The sequence below is a fragment of the Pithys albifrons genome, chromosome 9 (genome assembly GCF_047495875.1).
Source record: "Pithys albifrons albifrons isolate INPA30051 chromosome 9, PitAlb_v1, whole genome shotgun sequence".
In the NCBI taxonomy this organism is placed as follows: domain Eukaryota; kingdom Metazoa; phylum Chordata; class Aves; order Passeriformes; family Thamnophilidae; genus Pithys; species Pithys albifrons.
Window position 1 is genome coordinate 22,988,026 of NC_092466.1, and position 10,190 is coordinate 22,998,215.

At 38.2% G+C, this 10,190-nt stretch overlaps 1 protein-coding gene across 7 annotated transcripts in view; it reads left to right on the forward strand.

Moving 5' to 3' along the window:
* The window catches only part of KAT6B (lysine acetyltransferase 6B), a 105,386-nt gene extending 95,796 nt beyond the window's left edge, over window positions 1–9,590 (forward strand). For all 7 annotated transcript variants that reach the window (XM_071563410.1, XM_071563411.1, XM_071563409.1 and 4 more), the window contains 4 exons: window positions 819–978; window positions 1,897–2,163; window positions 3,352–3,655; window positions 5,476–9,590. In XM_071563410.1, the coding sequence (XP_071419511.1) occupies window positions 819–978; window positions 1,897–2,163; window positions 3,352–3,655; window positions 5,476–7,961 (3,217 nt within the window). In that variant the 3' untranslated portion in view covers window positions 7,962–9,590. The remainder of the gene's footprint in view (window positions 1–818; window positions 979–1,896; window positions 2,164–3,351; window positions 3,656–5,475) is intronic.
* The last annotated feature ends 600 nt before the right edge of the window (window positions 9,591–10,190 follow it).

Genomic DNA, 10,190 nt, shown 5'->3' on the forward strand with positions numbered 1-10,190 from the left:
GGTATGGCTTCTTAGTGGTTCTTAATTCTGTTAATTTTTCTTGTATATAGTGAAGTTTGTCATAATTCTGTGAAAAGGGTTCACCTGGATCTGAATTTTTTTTAAACTTCTTGTCAGTGAAAAACAATGTTATTACTTAATCAACCTGATTTTTACAGCACTTGAAATTCTTTCTATTGTTTTGAATTGTATAGTTCTTTGTAACAGGGGAGATGGTAGGATATATGCTAGTATATTAGCATACTGTGCTATTTTATTAGTCTTTACCTACTTTTGATATGCCACTTCACAGTAATTGGAACTTGTTTGGTACTGCATTACCACAGGACTGAAGTACATTTTTATGCTTCGTTAGAAAACCTATATTTCTGACTTGCTTTCTTGTCCTATTAGCTTACATCTTCAGTTGCAATATTACGGTTTTCTCACTCTTGACGTGATGATCCACAGTGTTTTCTATCTATACTTGCATGTAATACTAAAATTGGAGGTTGTTCTGGCAGTGACACAAGTGCCAACACTAAACCTCTTGAATAGATTTAGAGTAGTCGCCTGTAAAACCTTTACTTTCCTCTCTGTTGCTGTAGTGATGTTTAATATTGGGCTTTCACTTCACAAACTGTTGTTTCCTCACTTCCTCTAGAAACAGTCCCTAGTGTAAGCATGCTGTGGCTGTGTTTCAGCTGGTATTTGTAGTTTGATGTATCCATTGATTTACCCGTCTGTTTTCACAGGTGGTTGTGCAAAAGGATTTAAACTGTAGAAAGGCTGTTTGGGTGATCACTTTCTAAATTAAATTGTTATTTATTTGATTGTAGATTTGTAATTATTAGAAGGGAAAAGCTGATTTCAAGTCATATGGAGAAGCTGAAAGCGAATCCACGTATCAATGAAGTAGATCCTGAAAGCTTGAGATGGACTCCTTTGTTAGTTTCTAATGCCGCAGTTTCTGAAGAAGAGAGAGAAGCAGAAAAGGAGGTAATATCAGAGACTTCTGAATTTCTCTTCCTTTGGATTTCATAATTCTGAATATTCAACTTCAGGCTGGCTTAAATAGAGCAGTTTTAACTTTGACCACTGCTTAGTGGTAGAGGGTGCTTGTCGGGGTAAAGGAGATTTCCGGTGGTCAGGTGAGGCAGAGACAACTCAGGCTGCAGTCTGATCAGAAGGCTACACTGAAGGCAAAGGACTTTATTTTTAGTTACAGCTGCACTTTTATCTACTCTTGTATATAACATACCAGCACACTATTGGTTAGTTAGTTCACCTAAGATACATGGAAACATTTCAGTGGTTACAAGGTATCACACACTCAACTGGTGGTTCTCCGGTCCTTAAGGATACATTCATCAATTACCTCAGACGTTAGGAGAGCCACACACACACTCTCATCCCTACAGGTACTGATACTGTAATGCAGAATTTTTGAAAGCGCTGCAGCAGGACATGGTAATTTTGGGGGGGTTGAATATGAAAACTTAAAACACAAATCACTTGTCTTGGAGCTGTATTTATCACTCTTGAGGTAGTCAAAGAGCATGTAATCAGATCAAATTTGGTGCAGAGCTCAGGGGCTGCACTGTCAATCGATTCTTTGTGTTCTCAACTTGCTCAAAGTGATCCAGTCAGTGGGCATGTAATGTAGTGCTGAAGGACTTAAATCAATTCGCTGCATCATTAATAGTGCTAAATATCCCATGAAATGCAATCTTCCTTGGTTTGTTATCTGTTAACTGTTGTATAGTTGCTACTAGATGATTCAGCTGAAATGTTGTTGCTAGGTTAGCTGGCAGTGCTAATCAAGGTTGACTTACTTTAAGTATTTAGCTGAACGCAAAGGATATGGTGAAGTAAATGCTGTTTCAGTGACCTGCTCTTTTAACCTCAACCCTTCAGGCTGAGCGTCTTATGGAACAAGCTAGCTGCTGGGAAAAGGAAGAGCAAGAAATATTCTCCACAAGAACTAATAGTAGGCAATCACCTGCAAAAGTACAATCTAAAAATAAATATTTGCGATCTCCAGAAAGTTTGGCAGTGGTGGGGGAGCGAGGGCAATCCACAGAACAATCTAAAGAAAGCAGTGAGGAGGATGGCGGGGATGAGAATCAACAGAGTTCGCCTCCCCGGCTGACAAAGCCACAGTCACTGGCCATAAAAAGAAAGGTGTGTTACCTCAATGGTTTGATTTAGTCATTTGTCTCTGCTTTCAATCAAATGGTGATAATTGAAATAACAATCTCATTTTTTACAAACATTAATTAGACTGTTTTAATCCTTTCTGTTATTTGGATACTTAACAACTCCTCTCTTCTCTTTTTTCTCCTCCATTCAGTCTTTTATATTTGGATTTTTCATGGACCTATGAAGTAGTAGTGACACAAAACCCCCAGAATTTCCTGTTAATTTTTAAACTAGTGATTGCCCTCTGCTGTTTGGCATTGGTATTGGTTCAATATTTGAAGGGGGTGTTTTTTTGTATTAGGATGGAGTCCTGCTTATGGGGTTGTCTTTTTATTGTTTTTAGTATAGGAACTCCTAAAAGGGGAATACTGTTTTTCAAAAGGAATGCTGTTTTAAAAAAAAAGGCGGCGGGGGGTGTGTGTTTACCTACCCATATTCTAATTTACCGGAGATTTACATATTAAATTCTGGTTACTGCTATGCTTGATAATTCTTTATTTCTTTGAAAAGTCAACTCTGAGTGGCTTAAATTAGTAAACATAAGAATCCCAAAATTCTCACCTCAGCCTATGTGTTTAGGTGTTTCAGGTGAGAATTGGAAAATTGGAGTGTCTCTTTGGTTATATTTCAAATGAGCAAACTTGAAAATAACTATGAATCTCTAAGAATGTGTAATAGGAAAAAAATCTTGAACAGTTTTTTCTGTATAGCAGCCAACTGTAGCATTCTTGACATCCACAACATTGTTGTTATCTATGTACCTACTTATTTATAAAAATAGTAGAAACCCAAAATGTAGAAGAATAAACTTTGATACTTGTGAAGGTTGTTGGGGAATTACAAACCTAGAGAGGAAAAATGTATAAGTACAATTTATGTAATAGTGCTAGGAATATTATTTGACAGAAGAAAGCAAAAGGCACTTCAATATGAAGAAAATTCTAATCATAATTTTCACTTCAAGAGCGGTTTGGTTACATGAATACATACCTGTTTTAAGTGTTTAGACATTTTACTTCTAGATTCTGTGTACATTTGAATTTGATGCAATGTAAAGTGTTCTTTGAATGAGTAAATAGATTATTGTAAACTCACTCTACAAAAATCTGTCCAGAATCAGCTAACAAATGGGAATGTAGGAAGAGTGATATTTGTGGAATTATTTTTCAGAGACCTTTCATACTGAAAAAGAAAAGAGGCCGTAAACGCAGAAGGATAAATAGCAGTGTTACAACAGAGACAATTTCTGAAACAACAGAGGTGTTGAATGAGCCATTTGATAATTCCGACGAAGAGCGTCCCATGCCACAGCTGGAACCCACCTGCGAGATGGACGGGGAAGATGATGACTTGAAACCTGTGATTAGAAAAGCTTTTGAGTGTCAACCTGGGCAGCAGAAACAGGAGGAGGAAGAAGAGCAGAACAAGGAGGAGAAAGATATTCGTTGTTACAAGAGTGATGAAACTGGCACAGGTAAACTCTAAAATGGTCTTGTATCTTCAGAAAATTAATTTTGGTGGGTGGATTTCAAAGGAAGTATTTATTTTTGTCATAACTCCGGACATTTTTATTTACCCATTTTGGTCTTAAAGTCTTACGGTCTTAAAAATGCTTTCTGCATTAAACTCACATAGTTTATTATAATTCAGAATTCAGTGGTAGCTTCAGATCTTTAGTTTTGTTTTTTATTGTGTTTACTTATGTTATTCCTGACCCATTAATATTATAATCTGCTTTTTGCATTCAGGAAACAAATGTTTTCCAGTCTGAGGCATTGCAGTTCTTGTCATATTGTCTAAAACAACATTTTTGTGCCTACAACAGAGCCTTTCATACTCAGCAGAGCAAAGAGTGGAATATTGTCTAATATAGTATTTGTATCCCTTGTAAAGGATATAAGCAAAAATTAAGATTTGATTTACACAGCTGTCTTTTTCTTCAGCATTATTGGTAATTCAGTGAAAGGTTTGTTGCTTCTGTGGCACAGTATATCCTCAGCACCAGGGTCCCTATTTTTTTCTCCACAAAAGAGATGGAGAAACTGTGTTCTTTCAAAGCTGCTTATATAGTTTGATTTCAAGGATGTTTCCTGTCAGAAAAGCTAATGGATGGGTAGTGAGACTACTAATGAGCTGTTCTGAGTGTATACTCATGCCTTGACCTCCTGGCTCTTTAAATTATGCTTATAAATTTTAATTCCAGAATGAATGACTAGATTTTCTGGTCTCTGTATTTCCTCTAAGAAGGTACTACTGCGGTATATTTCCATTTACATGGGAAGTTTCAGCTTTGTGATCCTCAGTTGAGGGATCATGTGCTGATTCTATTTTAAACAGCTTTTATGTGACTAGAGCAACTATGTTGGTGCTGTTACAAACCTGTGCACAGGTACCTTAGAATATTAGCACTGTCCATGCTCCTCAACAGAAGTTAATTTAAACTGATGGAAGCAAGTTCTGAGTGTTCTAGCAATGTCCCGTTGGTCAGGTTTGCACTGTTTCAAGTAGGCTGATGTTGTGTATTTGCCCATGGACCATGTCATCACATTGCTATAGCAATAAAGGAGTATTGCTGAAGCCATTACACTCCCAGGTACAGCATGTTGTATCTTGGTAATTCTCCCTTTTTTTCTGGTGTATATGTAAGTGGTATCTGGGGAGAAAGGAAAGGGGCAAGTGTGTTCAGGTACTTTTTTTGTAGTCAATGGATTAATTTAGTATTCTTATGCACTGTTTAATTTCAATTATCTTTTGCCATCTATCATCTATTGTGAGCTGTGTCATGATATGTTGCCCATGTGAAGATACTGTGATGAACCACTTTTTTAGGTGTTGGTACTAAAGCGTGATTAGATTATAGCTTGTCTTGCAGAATAGTCAAACAAGAAACTCCAGACTCTCATGTTATTACTGTCAAAAAACATAAATATGCATTAAATCAGTGTGTGTGAAGTGATGGCATACTTGTATTCTAAAACCAAAGGTTGAAAATCAAATATTTGGACAATATTTGCTTCATTTTACATGTCATTTAAATCTCTGGACAACTTCTAGTGCATAAATGGTGGTTTAGATAGTCACTGTTAAAAGGCCACCAAACAATAACATGTCTGAGTAAGCATTTGAACTATAGATACTGTGTCATTATATTGTGGTTTGAGATCTGTTTATAGCTCTTGTTTCATGGTTTCTTAATACATTTTGATTTTTTAAATTACTTTTGGGTTTATATTTTAAAATATTGATTAGTTTGTGCAAGCTAAGACTTTTTTTTTTCTCTGTTGCCTCCCAAAGATAATACAGAGGATGTAGCTGTGTTGGAAGAAAGCACTAAAGACAATCTTGAACCTTTAAAGAGTAAGCAGAGTTGGCCCAAAGGAGTTAAGCGTGGTCCATCTAAATGGAGACAAAGCAAAGAAAGGAAACCTGGCTTTAAGCTTAATTTATACACTCCACCTGAGACTCCTCTGGAGCCTGACTATCAGGTGCTGGTGGAAGAACAAAAGGAAGCAGCTGAAGACAAGCCCTGCTCAGTTCCTGCTGTTACAGAGGAAGCTGTTAAAGAACCTGTTGAAGTTTTGCCACCACCAGATGATGAGGTGAAAGAGGTAGAACCTGAACCTCTGCGTCCACCCAGTGAACACCTGGAAAAACAAGAAAATGATACCGTGAAAGCTGGGGAAGAAGAAAGGAGCATAGAAGAAGGTGGAATCAATTCAAAAGATCAAGAAAAAGACAAAGCAGAGGAAGTGTTTGTGCAAAAAGAGGAGTCTGTGCATTTGGATGATCAGGAGGAAGAGGAGGAGGAGGATGAAGAACCTTCTCACAATGAGGATCATGATGCAGATGATGAAGATGATAGCCACATGGGTTCAACAGAAGTGGAGAAAGAGGAATTACCCGGTGAAGCTTTGAAGGAAATGCTGGAAACACAGCAATCTTTTTTAGACGTAAATGTTCAAACTGGTAATTCAAATCAGGAGGAGTTAATGGATTGTGGTGTTGACCTTGCAGCTGATGAGTGTGAAGGTGACCAGAAAGAACTCACTACAGATTCAGACCCAGTGCCTGAATCTGATGATGATCATACAGGTAACGACCAGGACCAAAAAGCTGGTGAAGAATTACATTCCGATTTCAAGGGAGAGAGTACTGAGACCATGGAGATAGACTCAGAGACGGTTCAAGCAGTACAGTCTCTAACCCAAGAAGCAAGTGAACATGAAGATACATTTCAGGACTGTGCAGAGACTCAAGAGGCCTGTAGAAGTTTGCAGAACTATGCCCATAATGACCAAAGTCCCCAAATGACCACACTGGATGACTGTCAGCAGTCTGACCACAGTAGCCCAGTTTCTTCTGTGCACTCTCATCCCAGCCAATCAGTTCGTTCTGTTAATAGTCCAAATGTTGCTCCTTTAGAGAACAGCTATGCTCAAATCAGCCCAGATCAAAGTGCCATTTCTGTGCCATCTCTACAGAACATGGAGACCAGCCCAATGATGGATGTTCCCTCTGTTTCTGATCATTCACAACAAGTTGTGGATAGTGGGTTTAGTGATTTAGGAAGTATTGAGAGCACAACAGAAAACTATGAAAACCCAAGCAGTTATGATTCTACAATGGGTAATAGTATCTGTGGAAACAACTCTTCTCAAAACAGTTGCTCGTACAGTAGCCTTACATCTAGTAACCTAACACAGAGTAGCTGTGCAGTGACCCAGCAGATGTCTAGCATTAATGGAAGCTGCAGTATGATGCAACAAGCAAACATCAATTCTCCTCCCACTTGTAATGTAAAATCTCCCCAAGGTTGTGTTGTTGAAAGGCCTCCAAGCAGCAACCAACAGTTATCCCAGTGCAGCATGGCTGCTAATTTTACACCACCTATGCAGTTAACTGAAATCCCCGAAACTAGCAATGCCAACATTGGATTATATGAAAGAATGGGGCAGAGTGAGTTTGGAGCAGGGCATTACCCACAGCCATCTGCCACCTTCAGCCTTGCCAAACTGCAACAGTTAACTAACACGCTTATGGATCATTCTTTGCCTTACAGCCATTCAGCTGCTGTAACTTCCTATGCAAACAGTGCCTCTTTGTCCGCCCCCTTAAGTAACACAGGGCTTGTCCAGCTTTCTCAGTCTCCACATGCTGTTCCTGGAGGACCCCAAGCACAGGCTACTATGACCCCTCCCCCCAACCTTACTCCTCCTCCCATGAATTTGCCACCTCCCCTTTTGCAGCGTAATATGACTTCATCAAATATTGGAATATCCCACACCCAAAGACTGCAGACTCAGATGACCAGCAAAGGTCATGTTTCTGTAAGAACCAAATCCACGCCTCTGCCACCTGCTGCTGCAGCCCATCAGCCACAGATCTATGGGCGTGCTTCACAGACTGTGGCCATGCAGGGGCCCGCACGGACCTTAACAATGCAGCGTGGTATGAACATGAGTGTAAATTTGATGCCAGCCCCAGCTTATAATGTCAATTCAGTGAACATGAATATGAATACCCTTAATGCTATGAATGGTTATAGTATGTCACAGCCAATGATGAATAGTGGCTATCACAGTAATCATGGGTATATGAATCAAACACCCCAGTACCCTATGCAGATGCAGATGGGAATGATGGGAACTCAGCCATATGCACAGCAGCCAATGCAGACAGCACCCCACAGTAACATGATGTACACTCCTCCGGGCCATCATGGCTACATGAATACAGGCATGTCTAAACAGTCTCTCAATGGATCCTACATGAGAAGGTAGGACCTTGGGAGAGACACACTACCAAACTGGCGTATTGGATTGGTCTGCACAAATACTTTTTGGAGAGTACGATTTCAAAACCAGCAATTGGTGTGAATGCAAAAACATTTGTTGGCACCATGTAAAAGCTGTATGCAGCAGAAAGCCTTATACAAGTTTTTCTTTATTTCTTGTTTTGGTTGTTTTGTTTGTTTGAGTTTTTGTTTAGTTTTTTAACTTTGCGAGATTTAACTTCTCTTTGGGGGGAATTAGATGATTTTCCATTTTCTGTTTATTTCGTTGAGCTTGAAGTTCTCTGGAAAGGAAGGACTCTTTCTTTGAACTGCAGTTACACAGCAGCTGATGGTTCAGAGCCATTTTATGTGCCTGCTCCCATTAAAAATGTGGATAAATAGACTCCAAAACTATCAGACAGTACTGGATCATGAGCTTTTCTCTCTCCTTTCCCCACATGTAAATGCCTTTTAGCAGTTCTTTTGTTGTATTATTTTGTTTCTGAAGGTGACACTTCTGCATGCCGCTAATGTCTATGTTAGTGACAGTGCATTTTGTAGTACTGTACAAGTGTTGTGCTTAACAGTAAGCCATTTCTTAATTTTTTTGCCTTGATTAGGTTACCCTAGTTTGAGGGGTAAAAAAACCAGAACTATATTTTTGTTAATTATAAAACTTGTAAAAATAATAAAAAAAGCTGCAAAAGCGGTTCACATTTTGGTTAGCTCAAAGGGTTTTATTGCTGTATGTTTAGTGTAAAGTTGAGACTCTTTTCCATTTTTGTGACCAGTTTCTTTGGGGCCGGGGTAGGAAAAAAGGCAGCTTTCTGTTTTATAAATACTGTTATGGTTTTTTGTTGATTGAAACATCTCAGTGTTTATTTGTCAAGTTTTGAAACATTTTCGTATATGTCCAAAAACTTGGCAGGATTAAAAAAAACAAAAAAAGTAGTGAACTTGGTGTAAAGTTGCTATTTTATGGAAATGCCTCTAACTTTACATTTTCATTCCATCTGTAGATTTTTCTATCTTTATAAAATATTGGAGTTATTTTTTAAGGGAAAAAATAGAGCAGTAGCGTGTGAATAGCTCAAACTAAGCTTACAGATCGCATGTAAAAAGGCAAAAGTTATTTGTGTCTGTTTATATTGCTTCCTTTTTTGTAGCCTTTGTACCTGTACAGAGTGACTGTAAGGGCCGAACAGAAGAGGCTTGATACATGTAAAAATAGGACCCAGTGACACTCTTGTATTTATCTGTTATCTTTTTAGTCAGTCACTTAAAAAAAATACCCACAAAACCCCCACCCAAGCAACAAAAATAAAAACGGCAAAAAACAACACCCCCCCAAGCTGTACATTTTAACATAAAATAAATTATGATGAGCCATTTTTAGCCTCTTGTGTCTTGTCATAGTTTGATGTTGCATGGGAATTACCTCCTGAAACAGTGTTTGTTACGGTGCTCTCACATGCTTGATCTAAAGCCCATGAAAGTTGGTGGGGTTTGGATTAGGCTGTTAGAGCCTAAATGTAGTTACTCATCATAATTGCATACATCTTGTGAAAATAAAGAGTATCTAAGATTATTTTTTTTAATAATCTTAATAAAATATTGAATAAATATGTATTTAATACATTAAAAAGTTGTCAATATTTAATGTATGAAACTTCTTTCCTATAGAAAGTGTTTATATATATATATGTATATGAAAGGATATATGGTAGTAACAGACATGGTGTTTGAACTGTATTTTAATGATAGAATAGTAACCTTTTCCTTTGTCATTGTTTCTGGGTGACATGATGATGCACACTCTGTGTTGAATATATGAATTCTGTGTACATGGATATGGGTGCACCCAAACATGCACAGAGATGAACACTTCCAATCTAGCAACAGAAAGTCTGTAAATACCAAGAAGGCTGTCTATACGTGGAGCTTAGGAGTGGGAAAGTTCAAATGTAGTATGTGTGAATCTACACCAGACAAAATCCTTGTAATAATTTTTCAAAATGCTTCTAATGTGAATGTTGCCACTGAATCCCCCCTCCAGGCCACTGACACTGCAGGAAGTTTGCTGGCTAAGGTGAAAGGATTGGTCATCTTGACTGAAAACTGTGTCCCCATTCCAGTATATAAAGCAGCGTTATAGGTAGTATTGCATATGCCCAAAAGTCAAAGAAATATGTATTTCTTCAAACAAAACCATTACTCTGTGGAGTTGCCAAATCAA